Source organism: Meles meles, chromosome 18 (assembly GCF_922984935.1).
Source record: "Meles meles chromosome 18, mMelMel3.1 paternal haplotype, whole genome shotgun sequence".
NCBI classification, from domain to species: domain Eukaryota; kingdom Metazoa; phylum Chordata; class Mammalia; order Carnivora; family Mustelidae; genus Meles; species Meles meles.
Window position 1 is genome coordinate 38,531,080 of NC_060083.1, and position 20,128 is coordinate 38,551,207.

Sequence of the window (20,128 nt, forward strand, 5' to 3'; positions counted from 1 at the left end):
ATTTAGCAATCCTCCACCTCTCCCATCTCTCTTGAGGTAATCACTGGGGTTTTGCCGTTTCTGGCCCCCTTGGAATGTGATCCGTTTCCTACAACCCTTGAATAAAAACCACCAAACTCCTAGGACATGATTGTTTTGGCTCCAGCAGAGCAAGAAAATGGAGGCCCTGAGACATCTTATCCTGGCAAAGGTGGGAGTCTTCCGAGTGCTGGGCTGTTTCCAGGCGGCTGCTTTGGGCGGGACACATTTCTGGCATCCTGAGCTGTTGCATTCGTGGCCCCCCCCCCCCCCCCCCCGCCTTTGAGGTTGCTCAGCACAGCCCCCTCCCTACACCTCACCTCCCTTTCTGCACCTGGCAAACTCTACCCATCCTTGAAGATTTTGCTCAAGCCCCACAGCACCCCCAAAATCTTCCGTGAAACTCCCTTGCCCCTATCCTGGGCTAGGGACCCTTCCCCTGCACTATCTCCCTCCCCCACGTTGTACTCACTGGTTGCCTTGCTCACCTCCCCCAGGAGACCGTGCACACCTTCAGAATAGGGACGAAGCACACCTGTTTATTGCTGTGTCCTAAGCACCCGGGACAGTGCCTGGCAAAGTCGAGCCTCAGGAAATGTTTGCTGACTGACTAAAAAAATATCTCAAGTTCTTAGAAGAGGTTATTACTAGTGAGGCTACTGTGGTCTCACCTACAGTCCCAGCAGTGGGCACTGTCCACTCCACTTTCACCTGTCCAGAACCAAGATGTTTCCAGCCAGAGGCTTCCGAGAGCCGCCGGGCTGCCGCAGACAGGGGCTGCACACCGCTCCCCCCCGACCCCCTGCGAGCTTTGTGGTCCCAACCCCATCCTTCCCTCCAACTGACTGCAGCTCCAGGAGGGGTGGACCGAGTGTGTGCTGCACCTCCCCCACCTGTGAGCATCCCAGGGGAACCCAGCGGAGATTTCCTGGCAGGGAGATGGAAAGATAAGATAATTGCAAGGTACTGCTCAAGTGGGAATGACAACAGAGAGAAGAAAGCAGAGTAAGATGGGGACAGGGAGACCCAGGGACAGGAAATGCTGCAAATGGGGAGAGTCAGGTGGAGACTAGGGCAGGGAGGGGTGTGGAATAGCAAAGGCTATTCTGGTTTTCCCTTCACTCTCTGCCTGAGCCTTTGGAGCCCCCTGTGGCTCCTGGAACGCCTGGAGCACCCCCAAAGCAGATCCAGCTCCTCAACTCTAGCCTTGCCCTTCTCTCTTCCCAAGCGGTGGGTGGAAGCTGTTTTGTCCAGATTCCAGCCTGGTGCGGGCCTCACAGGGCCCCCTCGTGGCCTCCGCACCCCACACTTGATCTGATTTGGCTGCTGTGCCTGATGCAGGAGTTTTCAAAGCAAGATTTAATTAGCTCCGTGGGCCACAGTCAGCATCTCCCACACCTGGGCTGGGGCTCAGGCAGAGTTCTGAAGTTCTTCAGATTTCCCTCCCGGCTGGAGGGAGGGAAATCTGGAGCTGCTACCTCCTTGACCTGCCTTGCTGTGTCCTCAGAGTAGGGAGCCAGCCCACAACTAAACTGGCTCCTGGCAGCCACTGTCCTGATTAGTCCTGGGTCCCCTGGCCTTAGTCGGGATCACTGGGGAACCGTGGACGCAGCACTCCCATGGCTGGGATTCCCTGGGCGCAGGGACTAGGCCTGTGAGCGTGTTTCCTCTTTTGGAGGGCTACGCAGAGTATCCATCTGTGGAAGGTGTCCGTCAGTGTGGTGTCCTCTCCCTGGCTAGATCCCTCTGCAGAAGGGGCATGTGGGGGTGGGGGGTGGGGCGGGCAGGTGAAGCTGCTCTGTGCTGCCACCTGGTGTCTGAAGTTCTCACTGCACTACAGCGCCCAGCCTCCAGGTCCGCAGGCTCAGCTGGCCCAGGAAAGGGGAGGAGAGGAGGCGGTGTGGCACCAGGTTATGCCTGGGTGGGGACTAGCGGTGACAATGGAAGGAAAAGCTATTTGGAAAGTGGGAGAGGCCTGGGTGGGGCACGGGGAGAGTACAGGAAGGGGGTGGGGGTGGGGAACGGTGCTCTGTGGTTCAAGGGCAGCATTGGGCCAGAGAAAGGTGATACCTGGGAAACTGGGTGATTTGCAGAGACGGGCTTGGCCAGCTCTAGAACACGCACCTGGAGCTGAGGAACGCCTTCTCTTGTGGTTAAACGTCTCTCTTCACACAAGGTGAAGGACTGTAGGTTTCTTTAAGCTTCTTGGTATGCCGATTGGGGAGCCCATTTCTATGAACACGAAGCCAGCCGTTTTGTAACCAGGATTCCTTGCCCCATTCCCTCCACAATAAGAGGCCGAGTTGTCTGAAACCAGTGGGCTAGAGGTTGGCCAGACCTAGGATGAAATCCCAACTCTGCCATTTCCTGCCTATGTGATCTTGGGCAGGTCTCTAAACCTCTCTGAACCTGGGGGAAAAATGCAAGCCACAGTATCCTCCTCCTCTTCGGGGTGTTGTGAGGAGTAAGTGAGACATTGCAGGGGAGCCTCCGCCTCGTTTTTATTTTTATCTATTTATTTTAAAGATTTTATTTATTTATTTGACAGAGATCACAAGTTGGCAGAGAGGCAGGCAGAGAGAGAGAGGGGAAGCAGGCTCCCTGCTGAGCAGAGATCTGATGCGGGGGCTTGATCCCAGGATGCTGAGATCCCAGGACGCTGAGATCCCAGGACCCTGAGACCATGACCTGAGCCGAAGGCAGAGGCTTAACCCACTGAGCCACCAAGGCGCCCCCTCATTTTCGTTTTAGCACCAGCTCAGCTCTGTTCTCTTCCTAGTCCCCACCCCCCACCCCCAGGCAGACCTTTTCCAGGAGTCTTGGGATGGAGGAAGCAGAAGCAGACAAGCCGGAGGTGGGGGCTGGCCACTGTTGACACAATTTCCTCTGAACCCCCAAGGAGAAGGCTGAGAGCAGAGAACAGAAGTGCTAGGGTAGGTTCTTACCTCCCAAGAGCCCCCACTCCCCTGAAGCTCCTGGCTACTTACAACTCTGCCCCCCCAACCCCACCCCAGGCCTTAAACCAAGACCTGCTTTGCAGCCACCAGCCCCTCCCCATCGCAGCCTCCTTTGGGCTACTGTTAATAAAAATCAGCAGTGTTAAGATTTCCACTTTATTTTTTAAGATTCTAATTATTTTTATTTCTTTGTATTTTTTATTTTTTAAGATTCAGTGGTGGGAGAGAGAGAGACTTTGTGCGAGTGGAGAGGAGGGGCAGAGGGAGAGAGACTCTCAAGCGGATTCCCCGCTGAGCACAGAGCCGACCTGGTGCTTGATCCCAGGACCTGAGCGGAAACCAAGAGTGGGACGCTTAACCAACTGAGCCACCCGGGTGCCGCTATTTCCACTTTTAATGAGACACAACAGTTTCCATCATTGATAAAGATTTTACATTGTTGGGGGAGAGGCCACGATTCTGTCCCCTAAATATCTACTTTGACTCTGGGGGTTTCTTGGGGGACAGGTGTAGGGGGGGAGCCTGGGTTAGAGGAGAGGGGGTTATAGTTCTACTCTCTGCCTTCGCCTTGACCTAGAATCTTCCAACTAGAAGAAATCCTTCAATTAGAAGAAAAAAGACACCAGAGCCCCCTCCCCACCTCTCATACCCTCATTAGAGAATAGACAGCTATGAATTCTACAAAAATACAAAAGCTTAATCTGCAGACCCAGGTGGACAAAACTCTAGGAATTTTGTACAGTTTTGCTTTTTTTTAAACACAAAGCGGCTCCTACAAGCACCCCCATCTCTCTACCCAAGGAGGCCAGAGGAAAGAGTTCCACGCTGTTACACACTCCAAGCGGATAAAGCCAGGTGTTTGCTTCAAGGAGAAGTATATTTCTGTCCAGAAGAGCAATTAGAAAAACTTTCACCAGCTTAGAAAACAGGATGGGACCAAGCCTCCAGGTCCTTCTGCCCGGCAGCCTGGCACCGCACACAGAACCCCTCCCCCCCCCACCCCACCCCAGGGGCATCCCAGGCTCATCCCAAGTTCAGAGAAGGGCTGGGGGGTTGGGGGGGTGGTCACCAGCCCACTGGAGCCGCCTTTGAGGTTTCAAGAGTCCCCCCCCCCCCCCCCCCCCCCGTTTGAAGGTGCTGGGAATGAGGGGGTAGGGATGTTCAAGGGAGTGGGGTTGGGGTGGATGTTTGGGATGGCTGGCAGGGGAGAGGCTGGCTGAACCTGTGGTTGGTGCCTGGGGCACTGCCTCTGGGCACCAGGGTTTCAGAAAAGAGAGTATTGCCAAGGTAGCACCAGAAAGGAGGTTCTGGGCCATACCAATAGCCCCTCCTCCTCTCCCCCTCCTCCTTCTCACCCCCCTTCCGCCTTCACCCCCCTCACTCCTCCCCGGGCTCCCACTGGGCAGGCAGCAGCAGACCATGTAAACACCTTGATGGAGCTCATTCATCACTCCCCAGGGGGCCAGCTCCGCAGTCCGCAGCCTGGCCGCCCGGCCAGACCGACTCCACCGGGAGGTCGCCTTTGGACTCACGGCCCCCTCGGTCTCGGACGGGAGCAGCCCGTTCTGTTTGTGCAGCTTAATCCCGTGGCCAGCTTGACGGAGCAGTGTCCACAGTGCAGGTCAGCAGGATCCCCAAGACGGGAGGCCAAAGCCCAGCCGTCGCAGGTCACGGGGGCCGAGGGCCGGGGATGGAAAACTCAGAAGCGCTGGCCCCTCCCCCACCAACCCGCAGATCCCGTCCGCCGCAGCTGAGGCCGCCTCCCCCAGTCTCCGTCGGCCCCATTAACCAAAACAGCTTCATTATGCCAATTTCCAGCTTTCAGTGTGCGGCTGATAGCTGTCAGCAGAAATAAGAGTTAATCTGGAATTACTCACATTCACAAGGCTGCCTGGCGTGGAGGAAGTGAGAAAGCTTCGGCAGAAGCAGTAGCCCCTGCTTGCCTAGCCTTCTGGCCAGCGCAGGGGCTGGGGGTGGGGGGCTTCCCTCCGCCCTTCCCCCGCCAAGGCAGGGTGGTGGTGGTGGTGGTGAGGCTGCAAGGTGGCAGCCCCCCGAGAGAGGGTCAGGTTGTCTCTCCCCCAGACAGACAGACAGACGCGCACAAGCACACACTGATGCACACAGAGGCAGCGCCCACCCCCTCCCTGCGAGCTGCCCCCTCCTCAGCTCGGCGGGCCTTTCTCCAGGGCCCCCTGGAAATGCCTGACTCTGTCCCTTGCGCTTTTACTTCGGACCGGGATTAACTTTTTATTTTGGAAAATTACTTTATTATAGATATAGATATAGATAGGTATGTATGTATATATATATAAAAAGGTTCCATTTCATTTGTAAAATCTTAGTTTTCTCTTTTTTTTTTTTTTCCTACAGAAAACGATGGCGAGGTTAAAGGAGAAAATAAGTTACATTACAGTTTCCAAAGTGGTTCTCGCTCTCTGCTGAAGATGGGCCACCGGCAGGGCTGAAATGCACTCTCGGTCCCAGGTCGTACTTTGCAAGAAGAGGGAATATAACTAGCCTGCTTATTTTTGGTTAAAATAGCCAAGAGACAGACGCCTTCGCCTCAAAAATATTCTGAGACACATACAAGTAGAAGGAAACAAGTCTCTTCAGTCACAAAATGTCGTACATCCCGCATATACTAGATTCAATTAATTTAATAAAATAGAATATACATAGAGATTCTGCACAAACGTATTGCTTTCTCCCAGTAGCTCCTGGTGTTGGGAACCGCAGCTGCACTGGGCCTCTCTCTTTCTGCCTGGCCCCAGGGTGGCCAGGGCTGCTGCTCCGAACGAACGCTCTGGAAATTCTGCTTGTCGGTTCCCAGCCCCACTGAGGCGGGGAGGAGCGCCCCCTTGGAGTCCCCAAGGAACATTTTTCGGGAACACAGCCCGGGAGGAGCTAGGATTTGGCACCCAGTGGAGAAAGGGGAGTGGGGGAGTGGGCCGGGACTCAGGGCGCCAGGTCTGTTGGGTCAGAGGCTAAACCGGAGAGACTCAGCAAGTCTTTCTTTGGGGGGGGCGAGGCAGCCATGCTGTCAGGGGGGCCGGAGGCCGAGGGATCCTTGGAGTCGCTGGACGGAGCCCTCCGCCGGAGGCAGACGCCAGGGCTGGGTGGGGGCCGAGGGCCTTGATTCTCTGGGGGGTCTATGGAGATACTAGGTGGGCTGAGTTTTTTCTTGGGCCGGCTTCCAGGCCCCCCCAGAGGCTGGCCCCCGAGGCTAGAGGGGTCAGGGCCCAGGCTGGGTTGGGAGCCGCCGCTGTCCAGGCAGCTGACCGCGATGGAGTGCCTCCTCTGCTCATCCAGCCAGGACGCAGGCCTGCGCCGGCAGCTCTGGGCCTCCACGCTGTAACACTTCTTCAGGTCCCGTGGGGATGGGGGCTCCTCCGGGCTGCCCACCGTCAGGAGGTCTCCTGAAATCCAGCTCAGCTCCGTGTCCAGCTCTAAGCTGCTTCTGGTCTCCGGGGGGCCTTTGCTCCAGGTGGGTTCTGAGCCTGGGCAGGGGGCCGGCGGGGGCATGTGCTTCGAGATCTTGCTCTGTCGGCGGGGGGGCTGCTGTACCCGGGAGCCCAAGTGGCCCCAGAAGGAGGAGGCCCGGACCAGAGGCAGGGAGGGCCCACTCCCCTCGGACAGCAGGTCGTCCCGGCTGCCCAGGCCCTGTACGTCCAGGGAGTCAGTCCTTATTGCTGCCTGTGGGAGGTGGGGGGAGAGCTCAGCCCACGGGCTTCTGCTCCCCCAGGACCTGTCCTCTGTCTGCGTTCCCCCACCCACCCCCATCCTCACCCCGTCCTCCCCCTGCAGGCCCACCCCAAGCAGGAATGTCAGTATTTGGTCTTGTTGGGAGAGGGGGGCTGTGGGCAGCCTGACTCCCCGCCACACCCCGTCCTTCCCCCCACCCCGGCAGGAATGGCTCCCTGAAGCGCCCAGCCCCTGGGGCACAAAAAAGCACTGGGCCAGCTCTGCTCCCAGCCCTTTGCATAAGCTATTTCTTTGGGCCTTCTCGAATGACACCCTTCTAATGACAAGCGCCCCTTGATTTTATGGGCTCAGGTTCTCTGTGACACTGTGCCTGCACCCTCTATCCACAGGTTAAAATGAAACCCTCCCTCCCCTTTGCTCCCGGCCACTCCCTGCGCACGCATATCCCAGCAGCTGGGCCCCATGGCCTCAAAGGTGTGACGGCATTTGTGTCTCTGGTTAGCCTGTGAGCTCCAGAGGGCAGGGGCTGCGTCCCCTGTGCCTGGCACACAGAAGCGGCTCTGGGAATCTTTGTAAAATGGACGAGGAGCAGGCCTGCGTCCTTGAGTGTGCGGTGCTGAGCTGATTCTCACATGGCCCCCATCACATATGAGGGCACAACAGGACATGGGCTGTGGCCTGGTCACCGTGGGGGCAGACAAGCCTCCCCTGGCTGCCTGAGCCTCACCTCTGTGCCCCGGAAAGGGCCTTGACCAAAGGCAGAGGCCCCTAAAACATGCCTTGTGTCCCTTAGCTAAGACTAGAAGTACAGAGAAAAATTGGGAGGCACCTCTGGGCCGGGGAAAGGGAGGTCAGAGACATGGGTTCTCCGGCCAAGTCGCCCTGTGTCCCTGAGCAACTGTGGCCTGGTCTCCAGGCCTCCTCAGTGAAAGAAGGGGAGGGGGATATAAACACCAAAAAGGGCCCAGACCACTTCTCCTTTGCCCGGTACTGTGTCTCCAGTACCTAGAACTGACTCTGCCACGTGGTCAGTGCCCAGTACACATGCTTGCTGGAAGAACGGGCAGCCATGGGCATCATCACCAAGAGCCTAGGGTTCCCAGCAGAGATGGCCAGCGCCGGGCCCCAGTCACCTCTCCACACCTGCTCACCTGACGCCTGAGGGGCCTCTGAGCCAAAGGGGAGCGGCCTGGTGGGGGCAGTTTGGGGACGGTGCCCCAGGTGGGAGCGCTGTGGGGCTGGAGCAGGTGGGGCGTGTCTTTGGGAAGCTGCAGCACGTAGCTGGCATCTGCTGGCTGGGAGTGGACGGACAAGACCGAGCCTGTGGGCGGAGTGGGGAGGAGGAGACAGAAGAGCTGGAAGGTCAGTGGTCTGGCCCTCGTCCCTCTCCTCCACCCACCTCCCCCCCAACCGTGGGGCCTCTACCCTCCCCACAGACCTCTCGTCTTGGATTGAAAGTCACTCTCCGTGGGCTGGAGGTCCCTTGGAGGTCGGAGAGACCTCTCTTGCTGCCTTGGTGACCCCCCCCCCAGGTCAGGACTGGGCTGAGGCAAGGATGGGGTCTCTCTGTGTGAGCCGAGCAGGCCTGCCTGAGCCCTGCTACCTGACTGAGCTTTGGGGAGCCCCCAGCTTCTGTGACCTAGGGACCCCTCAGCCGTTCTTCCATCCCGGCACATGTAGCTGTCATTGGGCAGAGAGTGCGTCCGGCTGACCCCAGACTTCCGCACGGTCAGCAGGTCTGGTCCCAGGGTGAGGGGCATCCCCTCAGGGTGGGGCTCCATCTGCAAAAGGAACAGTGGAGGGAGGTGGGAAAAGGGGGGGCATCCGGTTTGGCTAACTGAGGCAGAGCTGGACAACGGAAACCAGAAGCCCCACCCCCCACCCCACCCCCGCCCCCAGGCTCTGGTCCCATTCCCCTCCCCCGACAGAGCGGTAATGGGATGAGTTAGTCGATGGGGGAAAAGGGGGCAGACACATGGATGAGCCCTCCAGCACAGCAAGGAAGCAGGTGGGAGGAGTCCCTGCCCCAGTAAAGCTATCCAATACTGCGTCACCTCCCGGAGCCTCCTGGTGGGGATGGTGACAGAATGAGAAGGTGTCCAAAAAAGGGAGAGCAGCCCCCAGGCCCAGCCCAGCAGGTCATTCAAGAGATGGTTCCCGGGGCCCCATTAAGAGGCTCTGAATCAGGGAGGAGGAAAAGCTAAAAGCAACCCCCTATCCCTGTGCTGGGGCTGGGGGGGTGGGGTGGGGAATGGGGAGGACCCAGCCAGTGAGCAGGGCCTGCCTACAGAGCAGAGGCTCTCTCACTACCTAGCGCCTTAAGACAGCCCCAGGACCCAGCACTGGGCATGAGCTGGGCTACTCTGGGCTCAGTGACAGGTGACCACTGACTCCCCCCTGCCTTTTGATTCTCAGTGACTCTGGCAGGTGGCAAATGGGAGGTGGGGGGCAAGGTCTGAATGCTTCGAATGCCATGGACTCAGGGCCTCCCTTACGGGACAGATTGGGGGTGGGAGCGAGTTTTTTTAATTTGTTTCAAAGAAAAGCAGCAATCAGCCTTTGACCTCAGCTGGAGGGAGACAAGGTTTGCTCCCACAAGAGCTCTCCACCTCCCTGTGACCCCCCTCCTCCTTGGGAATTCCTGTACCCTCCATCCTAGTTCTCAGAGAGGCTGGAGGGTCTGTGTCCCTGCACAGGCCCAGCCTATTAAGCGGCCCCTGTAGGGGCTGTTGGAAGAGTAGAGCCTGTGCTCCCCAAGTTCCACTTCTGCCAGCCACCCCAAGACCCCTAGAGGCCCCCAGCCTGTGGTCAAGGCCTTAATCCCAGCTGAGCCTTGCTGTGAGGAAGGGGCCCCTGTCTCTTAAGTCTGCAGAGGAGGGGGAAGGCAAGGCGGAGAGGGCTGCTCTCAGACTGGTACTGGGCAAGGGTAGAGAAGCTGTCCCAAACACAAAGACCCCACCCCCACCCCCAGCACCAGGACATGGGGACACACAGGGACAGTGACGGAGGAGACAGGGACAGCCCCCCCCCCCCCCAGGCAGAAGGGCACAGTGGTAGCAGCAAAGAGAGAGCTTTCACCCGCTACGTGGTGGAGGAGGGGGGAATGGCTCATGTGGCGAGGAGGTGGGAAGGAGGGGTGTGGGGAGGGGAAGGGCTGGCTTGCACAGGCTCCAAAAACAGAGACTGACTCCGCATCCAGGCAGGCCCCTTGTCAGCTGCCTGATGCCACCTCTGTTTTGGGCTGTGTTACTCCTGGATGTCTGGATTAACTCTATCACAGCCGCGCCCCTTGGCCCTTGAGGCCCCAATTCAATCTTGTCTAATTTCTTTGTCCGCAGTGGGCCACTGGAAAGACCTAGAGAAGCCTGGGGCACTGAGTGGCTGCTGGTGGGTGCCTCTGGGTGGGGCGTGGGGGGGGGATCTGGAGCCCTGCAGCCAGCCCAGCCCCTGGGGAGGCTGGGGGAGCAGTAAGGGGCCAGGTGTAAGTACATTGCTCTCCAGGACACTAAGTAAGAGTGTGTGAGTATCATCAGGCAAAGAGTCATCCGTCAGAGCTAGAGAGCAGGACGGTTCAGACACAATCTCTGACGTCAGAGACAGAGCCTCCATCTCAGCTAGAGGGATCTAGACAGGGAGAGAGATGATCAGGCATAAGAAACCAGGACAGCGCGTGTCCGCACACATGCACGCGCACACACACGCGTGCACACACACGCAGCCCCCCCTTTCCCCCTTTCCACGAAGCACGGCGGGGTTGGGGGGGAGGCCTCTCTTCTCTCTCCCCACCCCTCTCCCAAGTCAACTGCCGGCACCGCCCCCACCCCCTCCAAGCCCCTCCTCTGATCAGAGAGGCTGCGGCAGGCGCAGAAGAGCCAGAGCGAACAGAACAGAACAGAACGCCACCACGGACAAAGCAGGAGGAGCAGAAACTTATTCTAAAGATACCCCAGGCACCTGAACGGCCCCCTCCCACACTAGAACCACCCAGGGAGGGAGCCGGGAGCAGGGAGGGCTTTCGACTCTCAGAAAGATGAGACCAGAAAAAAAAAAAAAAATGAAGAAAGGCCAGCAAAGCGCCTCTCCGCACAGACAGAGCAGCGTGGGGGGCGCTGGGGACAAAGCCGCCAATCTGATGACTGTTTTCTGCCTATTCTCTCTGCTTCCAAAAGCCTGGCAGGACTTGGCCTGCCCCCAGATTCTGGCTTCTCCCCTCCTGGGCCCTCCTCCGCCTGCCGGCAGCTTGCCCGCCCTCTTTAGCTTGGGTTTAGCTTGGGTTCTGGGAGACGCTCTCCTCCTGCCGCCATTCTGAATTGAGTCCCCTGGGCGGGGGGGGGGGGGCAGCCTAGCAAACTGGCTGGCTCACCAGGGATCTGCGGGGGGGATTTCAGTGCCTACAGCACCCCGGGGGAGGGGAGGGCCATCTGCGTGATTGCCTCATCATGTCCTCTTCTCTCCCTGCACCTGCCCCCCACCCCCACCAGCCTCCTTCAGGATGGGAGGCTTTGGGAAGGAATGTGCTCTCTCATGGATCATTCCAGGTCATTGCCAGGCTGAAGTCCCTACAGCCCTCTGAGACTGAATGCCAAGAGGTGATTCAAGAGGTCAGGAACCCTCGAGGCAGGGTACCTTCCTATGTGAGGGTCACTGTTCCTTTGGATCAGGCTACAGGTATCCCAGGTACTGGGAAGCTGCCTTCCCTTTCCTCCACCCAACAGGGACTTTCCTCTCTCCCACTAACACCTGTTTCCTTGCCTCCACTCCAGGCCTCCTGGGTGCTTCCCTGCAGCACCACGCCTAGGCAGGGGGCCCTGCCAAACCGAGGGGGTCAAGTGTAGCCAGACAGGTCACAAGGAGGGGAGAGGTGGATAGGAGAACCCCAGAAAGCTGAAGAGCCGCATTTAGATGGGACTGGGGGAGAAAAACATGCAGAGCTGTGGAAAGGGACTGGGCTTACAGGGGACACTCCGCCACAGCGAGGTTCCCAGAATCTGCTCTCAGCTGGAACCTTCCATTCCCTCTCAAGACCAGGTCGGAAAGCACTGACTACTGAGAGCCCACATCATGTCTGATGGGCTTCACGGCTAAAAAAGCCACCAAACAGAGGCTTCGGGGATGAGTGCTGGACAGAGGGAAGAAGCTGACTATGGCCTAAGACGTATCCTTCCAGGGAACCCCTGCCCACCTGCACTATCCCCAAAAGCCCTTCTCCCCTGGATTTGGCACCACACTTCTTCCATCCACTAAGGTCCCACTGCCAACTTGTCTTCTCCCCCATCCTGTTCTTGTCCAGGCTCTTTCTGGCAAAAGCCCTCTATCAACCCCCCCTCCATTCATCCTTCTGCACTAGAAATCCAATCTCAGTGTCCCTACCTTCCAAGTATGTGTTCCAAGGGCTGATCTCAGCTTATAGGAACCCCCAGCTGCCTCCTGCCAAGCCCGAAGCTCAACTTGAGGCCCTGAGGCTGTTCCTGCTCCAGCTACCCAGCGGGCAGGAAACACCCCCCCCCCCCCCAGAAGCACGGCACCACATGGCACAGCCCGGCACAGCACGGGGGCACAGTAACCTGTGGGTCGGAGCCGCCCGGGCTGCGGGCGGGAGGGAAGGCAGAGGGCTGGCCCCCGGGGCCTGCCAGCTCGTCCATCAGCTTCAGCTCCCCTTCCAGGGAGCCCTGGATCAGCAGGGATATGGTGTCAAACAGCTGTCTGTCCTGGGAGGACCAGCCCAGGAGGGGAGCCAGAGAATCAGGGGAGCGGGGTTTAGAGGGGCAAAGAGGGGAAGTGTCACGGTGGCAGGGGATTGACAAAGAGACACAGAGGGAGAAAGACGAGGAGGTCATACGCACACACATAAGCACACGCGTGTACACACGCACACACATGCACACCAGCAGCAAAGAGACAGGAGAAGAAGGAGGGGACAGGACAGAGGAGAGAGAGGTGTGGGAGGGAGGAGAACAGGAGCAGGAGATGAGAAGAGCTCACAGGGAGAGAGGGAGAGGGAAAACGCAGGGAAGGAAAGGATTGAGAGATGGAACCAGGCAGGTCGGAGGGTGGGAAGGAAAGAGGTTTGGTAATCGGGCAAGGGTAAGAAAGAAACAGGAAGGAAACAGAAAACTTAGCCTTGAACCTGAGAGACGAGAAGGGGAGGCCAACTGGGCTGGAGGTGCAAGGCGTGGACGAACCCGCACACATGCCCGTGGCTCACTGGGGTGGCCCTGGGCTGCGAGGGCGGGCAGCCATCTCTGGGGATGGGCGGGGGACCGCTCACCCCTCAGCATCCGGGCAGAAGGGGCGGAAGGATCCAGGCGGGGCCCTGGGGTCTGCCACACTGCCCGCTCCCTGTACACCACCCACTGAGGCACTGGCCCCCCAGTCCCATGCCCCTCTCGGCAGGGGTGGCCATCTGCTCACCGTGGGGTGCTCCAAGGAGAAGCGCGAGGCCTCTCCAGCGTGGGCCGTGGTATGCGGGGCCCCAGGCTTGGGGCTGTCGGGGCTGTCGGGGCCCTCGACCCCCGGCCAGAGGAAGGGGCTGCCCAGCGGCGAGTGGGGCTGCGGGCTAAGTGTCTTCATCTCCAGCTCCAGCTCGGCCTCCAGCTCGGCCTCCTCTTTGGCCTCCTTGTTGCTTTCCTCCAAGTGCTTCATCAGCACGGCGATCACCACGTTGACCAGCACGAACTGGGCCGTCAGCACGAAGGACACGAAGTAGATGGGGGAGATGACCGTATTATAGCAGGTGGACTCCTGGTCACAGTCCCGGAGGGTGTCCTGTGAGCGGCAAAAGCATTACACACTGTCCTGGGGAGAGGGAGTTCTGGAGAGTTCCTGCATGGAGGAATCCCACGCGTTTATTCACAGCCACTCATCTTGCCAAGGAATCTGGGCTCAAGGAGTGGACCTGCCTCCCTGGAGCCAGGCCCAGCCCTGGGAGGGCTCCCACGGCCGGGGGCGCTCACCTTCATGATGCCGTTCCAGTTGTCCCCTGTAGAGACTCGGAAGAGGGTCAGGAAGGCCATGCCAAAGTTCCGGAAGGTGGCATGCCGGCCCAGGCCCTCGCAGGGGTGCGTCTCGTCACACTCTAGAGGAGGAGGGCAGGAGAGAGAGGCTGGAGTTAGTACGGGAGCCCCTGGGCCTCTAGCCCTGGCTCCTCTGCCCTCCCCACCCCGACTCACCCAGGTCTCCAAAGAGCTCCACACCCAAAGCTGCAAAGATGAAAAACAACAACATGAAGAGAAGTCCCAGGTTCCCCACCTGGAAGAGAGGAAAAGAAATGGGAAAGGTGCCACTGGGTCTCCCAGACAGCTTCCCGGAGCTCCCCCACGGCTTGTCCCTTTGGAAAGCACCCCCTTCTCCCCGAGAGGACCCCTCCCACCCACCCCCGCCTCCAGCTACCTGGGGCAGGGCCTGCATGACTGTGTCCAGCAGCGCCCGCATGCCTACAGCCATCTTCAACAGCTTCAGCACTACGGAACAGGACAGCGCGGTGAGCACCCCCCCCCACTCGCCCAGCTCCACCCCTGCCCTCCGCCCGCCACCACCCCCAACCCTCCCCTTTGGCAGAGCCTGGGGCAGGGAGAGAGACCCATGGGAACACACATACATGAAGTCCCTGGCCAGCCACAGAGCCGCCCCCCCCACCCCGCCATGTCCCCCTGTGCAGGGGTAGGGTGGGGTAGGCAAGCAGCCAGGCACCAACCTCGGGCAATGCGTAGCACCCTCATGATGCGGATGATGGTGGGATTGATGGGCAGTGAGGCATTGACCTCGATCTCCTCCAGCGTGATGCCCATGATGGACAGCAGCACGATGGCTAGGTCCAGCTGGTTCCACCTGAAAAGCCCAGCACACAGCTCCCTGAGTGGGGGAGGGGCAGGGTGGAGGAGGGGGCAGTCGTGGCAGTGCAAGTGACTACAGAATGGAGGGTGGAGGTCAGCCAGTCCCCCCTCTCCTCCCTGCAAAGAAGGCATGGCTTGACTCCAGTCACCAAGGCCCAGGTCTTCCAAGGCCTCTACTTTTCATTTGTATTCACCCCATTTTTTTTCTTTAATGTGGCACTTATATGCTGTTTCCTGGATGCTGAGCACTGCTTTAGGGACTTTACAAACAGGAACTCACAACCTTCACAGTATTATTTCTCCTTTTATAGATAAGGAAACCAACACACAGAGAAGTTAAGTAACTTACCCAAGGTCATCAGCTTCTAAGTGGTGGAACCAGGATCTTAATCTGGTCTACGCAGTCTGGCTCCAGGCTCTGTGCTCTTAAGCCCTAGTCTGGACCACACTGATTTCCAGCTGCCTGTGTCCTCCAGGTTCTGGATGCCCCCCAACTCCCCCTTGCCATCAGCCCTCAGTGGGTCCTGGAGTGGAGGCTGAACCTCAGGGGTCCGGAAAGCTTTCCAGGTATTTCCCTGGGAGACACGTTCCCCCAAATCCCTGCTCAGCCCACCCCTCTCTGTTACCTGTCTTGGAAGAACCGACGGAAGCCAAAGGCCACGAGTTTAAAAACTGACTCCAAGACAAAGATGACGGTGAAGATATAGTTGCAGATCTTCAAGGCTTCGTCCAGGATCTGGCAGGGATGGGGGGGCATCTATGCAGGGTTTCCTAAGGCCCAGGGGGTGCCCCCCTCCCCCTTCATCACACCCCCAGATCTGGGAGACGGGTGAGTCTAAGGGGACCTTCCTTTTCTGTCCCTGCCATGATGGTCAACCACTGGCCGCCACACCAGGATAGAAGAGGGTCCTCACGTATGATCCAGGCTTTGTGTTAAAGGGTCTCTCTCCTTGAGGGACGGGGAGGAGACCACATGAGAATGTGCTGGAAGGCACAGAAGGCTAGAGCCTGGAAAAGGGCCTTGTGCATTACTAATTCAACATCCCCATTTTATAGATGGGGAGCCTGAGGGCTGGAGGACCACTGACGGTGGCCGATCTCAGGAGTGGCAAGATCGTTGGTGAGTTGGGAGCTGGACATTCACTAGAATTGAAACACTGAAAGGGTAGACACTGGTCTTCACTGGTCTGCCTTCTTTACCCTCAAAGGGAAAAGAAACCCCTGGCGGGCACTCAATAAATATTTGTTGGGGGAAGAAGTCAGCTCTTCCACTTCCTAGCTGTAGGACCTTGGTCCAGTCGTGGAAGCTCTCTGAGCCTCGGTGTCCTTATCCATAAAGCCAAGATGATACCCGCTTCTAAGGGTCGAGGTAAGGTGTACAAAAGGAACTCCTGTCGGGGGCCCAGGACTTGCTCGAGGCACCCCAGCGGAGGGCTTGGCCTCCCCCTGCAGTCCCACGACTGGACGCAGGGCCCGGAGGCCCAGTCACTCGCTCCTACCTGGGGCTGCTGGTAGTGCTCCATGGCCATGGTGACCACGTTCAGCCCAATGACACCCGTGATGAAGAGGTCCAGGTAATGGCTGGTGCACAAGTGGTGGACGAGGAGCCGGAAGCGGGAGTAGTCCGAGTAGTAGGGTTTGCACTGGGCCTCTGGGGGGCGGGGGGGGGCAGAGCAGCCGTCGGGCCCCTGCCCACGGCGCCCCCGCCACCCGAGTCCCTCACGGCCGCCAGCCTCTAACGCCACAGCTGCAGCATTCCAGTGTCCTCCGCATCCTCACCCTCCGCACACTGCCTTTCTCGGGGGGGCGGGACCGGGGGGGCTCCCTCGGCGTCTGCCCTCCAAGCATCTGGTCTACGGGCTATAGTGGGGTGCAGAAGGGCTCAGGGCATGCAGAGTTCCCTGCCCACATTAGACACCAGGTGAGCCCCGTCCCCAAGGCAGCCTCCAAAATCCATCAGCCCCTCAGAAAGCCCCTGACTTGGTGTCCCGCAGTAAGGCCAGATCAATAAGATGGAAAACAGCCGGTCTTAGCAGGCTCAGAGGCAGCTCCATCAACAGAGAGGCGAAGGCCCTTGCTCCTTCACCACGCTCAGCCCCTCGGGGGGAGCAGAGTGGATTACTCAGAGCCGGGATTTGGGGATAACACCGGAGACTGAAAATCGGACATCTTCTTGGCTGGCCGCATGGACCCACCCGGAGGGCCTGGGGGGGGGGTCCCTCATGGTGGGGGGGCGGGGTGCAGAGGGGCGGCCACAGGGCTCTGCGCTTCCCAGATTCATCTGGGGTGGGGGGCTCCACCTGAAGGACTCACCCAGTTTCTAATGAGGCCATGCCCCGCCTGCTCCTGGGGGTCAGGGCGGCGTCACACTACAGGCTGGGCTGGAAGCACTGTCTGAGATCTGTCAGAGGCGTATTTCCCTTGTAATTAGTGAACCACTTAGTTATAAGATCATGGTGCCAGAAGGTTGGCCGGCTAAGCAGGCAGAATGAATCTGGGGGCAGGAGATGGCAGGGGGCCCCTCCTCCAGGTGCTGAGCAAAGGCCAGGCCAAGTTGGGGAGGGATGTCAAGTGGAGGCGGTTGACAGATGGGTCAAAGAAAGAAGAGGCTCCCCATGGGGAGGCTTGGGGCAGCCTCAGGTCCCAGACAGCCCTTCCCCCTCTGAAACTCTAGGGCGGAAGCCAGCCAGCAAGAGCTGCCGCCTCTGAGGCCCGTGCCAGGCAGAGCTGGCTGGCTCAGGGGCAGCAGGAAGCTCGGGGTCCAGGCCAGCTCAGATATAAGTGTCCTTCCCCATGCAGAGGACGATGGAACAGAGAGGTAAACTGAGGCAAGGAGTGGCCTGGGGGGGGACCCCCCACCAAAGGCCGAAGGAAGAAGAGCGCCCGAGAGCTCCATGTGCCATCTCACCGGATGCCACTCTCCAGCATCGGCCTTGAGGTGTGGATAACCAAGAGGCAGAAAGTCCCGAATGTTCTGGTGCCCCATACAGTGTGTGAGGCAATCAATTTTGTTTTCAGAGATGGGCCAGCCAGCTCTGGCTTCGTTAGCTCAGATGGCCCTCTGCTCCCCAGGGCGGGGGCAGGTCTAGAGGCGCGGGATGGGGGACAACATGAGGCCACGGGTCATCCACACTGCGATTGTGGAGGTGGACCATGTGAGCCGGGCCTCTTCCTTCCTTCCTTCAGTACCCACGAGAACCAGAGGGCGCTAGCCGCCCTGCGTTGCCTTAGCAGCTGGAACACTGTCTCAGCATTAATCTCCGTAAGTGCCGGGAGCACCCGATCCCATTATGCTAAAATATGAATGGAGAATTAACTAAAATGTTGGAATACAATTAGGTTAGAAAAAGTGGCTCCTTATTAGCCCCGTTATTAGCTGAGATAATGCAGAGGAAGAGGTGGGGAGAGTCTCCCCGCCCCCTGTTCCCCTAGTCTGACAGCATAGACAGCCCCAGGCCAGACAGAGCTGAGGCAGGACCTCTTGCTCAGTGACAGGTGCCGGGCCCTTGAGGTCTGCCCCTCCAGGCCCGGCCCCCACCCCAGACCAGCAGGTGCCGAGGCTGCCCGAAATCCCCCTTCAGAGCACAGGTCCAGAGAGTCCCAGGGCCAGTCTGATCAGCATGCCCTTGACCAACCCCTGGGTTTTACAGAGGGAGGGAACAAGGCCCCGCACAGGGGAGCTGTCCATACACTGAGAGGCCATGACAGAGCCAGGACCCGAACTCCCAGCCCGCATCTCCCGCCAGGTGCCTGGTGGTTTTAGACACAAGCCCTTGTGGCCTTGCCCCAGAGGGGCCCTTTGGAGAATTCGCCCAAAGGCTCTCACTGTTAAAGTTTGGATGATGCCACCTGCCGTGGCTCCCCAGGCCTGGGTTCTACAAGCAAGCACCTGAGCTCAGAGAAATAGAGACCTCCCAGAGCAGCACTGTGTGCAGGTCTGCCGCTCTGAGGGCTCCGGCTGTAGCCCATCTCCCTGCCCACCACCCCGTATAAGCTGCCTTGGAGAACTGGCAGAGCTGGTCAGTAGCGGGGGAAGGGCATCCCCAGGACTGCCCAGCCCCCAGCCAGGGGCAGAAGCCAGGAGAGGATGGGGGCAGCACGGCTGTGAGTGAGGGCAGCAGGTGTGGGGGGTTAGTAGAGCCCAAGGCACAGCCAGGGCAGAGAGCTTGCAAAGAAGAGTGACAGGCAGGAGGCAGAAGGCAGGGGTCACTCCCAGGGACGCAGGCCCTGATGGCAGAGGCCACACCTTCAGCTGCCGTAGCCAGGCCTGATCACGGGGTCCCAGTGAGTGGAAATAGGTGCCACAGGTGGCCAACAGGAATGCCCCCGATTGGCTGGTGACCCTGGTCCCTCCCTTAGCCCAGAGGCTGGGCTGGACCCAGGTGTCCTATAAGGCCCATTCTCCTGATAATCGGTGAGTCTTTCCTTCTGCCTTTCCCCAGGGTCTGGCTGGCCCCCTCCTCTGGGAGCGGCAGAGAGTGGGAGTGGAGCTGGCTGGGAGGTGTGGTGCACGGGGTTGGGGTGGTTCTTTTTAGCTGCCCCAGATTAGGGTGTGTGACTTTGTACCCATCACACAGCTGGGTAGACCACGCATCGTCATCGCCATCCCCTGGCAACGGGTTGGAAATGCAGATGATCTGTCCTCCCCTAGAGCACCACCGTGGGAATTTCTAGGGCGGGGCCAAGGTCTCTGTGTTTTAATCTGTTCTTCAGGTGATGCTTATGTGCCCAGCAGTTTGGAAAGCTCTACTAGAGACCACACAATAGCAGGTTTGGGAAAGAGGGCTCTGGGCTGGTCCGAGACCCTGAGAGGCGTCTCTGAGTCTTCATCACCAGCTGGAAAGGTAATAAAGCACACCGTTGTCATCAGGCGACGGGCCTATAAGTGCCAATGGGAGCGTGGTGGAATGCACCCAGCATGGGGTGCAGTGTGAGGGTAACAGATGCGGGGCGTTGATTGGGTGTCTTGGGAGGAGACCTTGGGGCCAAGAGAGCCTGAGTGTGTTCATTCCCGGTGGAGAAGCCTCTGCGGGCCAGCCCTATGCCAGGGCGGTACTGGGGGAAATGTGTACTCGTGGGTGTTCACTCTGCAGACCAGGTGACCCCATAAGGGAAGAGCTGAAGCTACTTCCTCCTGCCCTCCCCTCCCCCCAACACATCAGGAATTGGCAGTACAGCCTGACACAGAGACGTGGGACCCAGGCAATCCAGACACGAACCTGCCAGAGCCTCCCGGACCCCCAGACGTGTACACAGTTGCTCAATGCCAAACACCAGAACCTGGCACCAAGGGGACGGGAGACATCAATCCTCAGGGATGGCCTCCCAAATTGAGGCTCAGGGGTTCCCTGAGCCCCCATAGATCAGGCAGCCCAACATCTAGAGGGCAGCATCTGCCAGAGTCTGGCTTCTGGGGGAACGCAGAATAGTGGGGAAAGGCGCAGCCCAGTGGTCCCCAGCCTGAAGTCCCAAGTCCTCCGCAGCCCAAGAAGGCAGTTGTACGGGGGTCCTTAGGTTCTTTTCAATATTTCTAAGAGCTTAAAAGAAATCAGATCTAGGCCTACGTTAAGACCCAACAGACGGATCTGATGACAGAAGGGTCCTTCTTTGCTATCGTTC

The 20,128-nt window shown here is 58.8% G+C and overlaps 1 protein-coding gene across 27 annotated transcripts in view; it reads right to left on the bottom strand.

Annotated features, from left to right (window-relative positions):
- Window positions 1–5,303: 5,303 nt before the first annotated feature.
- The window catches only part of CACNA1G (calcium voltage-gated channel subunit alpha1 G), a 61,974-nt gene continuing 47,149 nt past the window's right edge, over window positions 5,304–20,128 (bottom strand). For 10 of the 27 annotated variants that reach the window (XM_045985221.1, XM_045985219.1, XM_045985220.1 and 7 more), the window contains 12 exons: window positions 16,009–16,160; window positions 15,136–15,245; window positions 14,371–14,504; window positions 14,067–14,137; window positions 13,847–13,925; window positions 13,631–13,752; window positions 13,089–13,442; window positions 12,242–12,385; window positions 10,167–10,301; window positions 8,281–8,458; window positions 7,829–7,998; window positions 5,304–6,668 (listed from right to left, as the gene is read on the bottom strand). In XM_045985221.1, the coding sequence (XP_045841177.1) occupies window positions 5,931–6,668; window positions 7,829–7,998; window positions 8,281–8,458; window positions 10,167–10,301; window positions 12,242–12,385; window positions 13,089–13,442; window positions 13,631–13,752; window positions 13,847–13,925; window positions 14,067–14,137; window positions 14,371–14,504; window positions 15,136–15,245; window positions 16,009–16,160 (2,387 nt within the window). In that variant the 3' untranslated portion in view covers window positions 5,304–5,930. The remainder of the gene's footprint in view (window positions 6,669–7,828; window positions 7,999–8,280; window positions 8,459–10,166; window positions 10,302–12,241; window positions 12,386–13,088; window positions 13,443–13,630; window positions 13,753–13,846; window positions 13,926–14,066; window positions 14,138–14,370; window positions 14,505–15,135; window positions 15,246–16,008; window positions 16,161–20,128) is intronic. The other 17 variants (XM_045985239.1, XM_045985237.1, XM_045985238.1 and 14 more) reach the window with 3 other exon arrangements.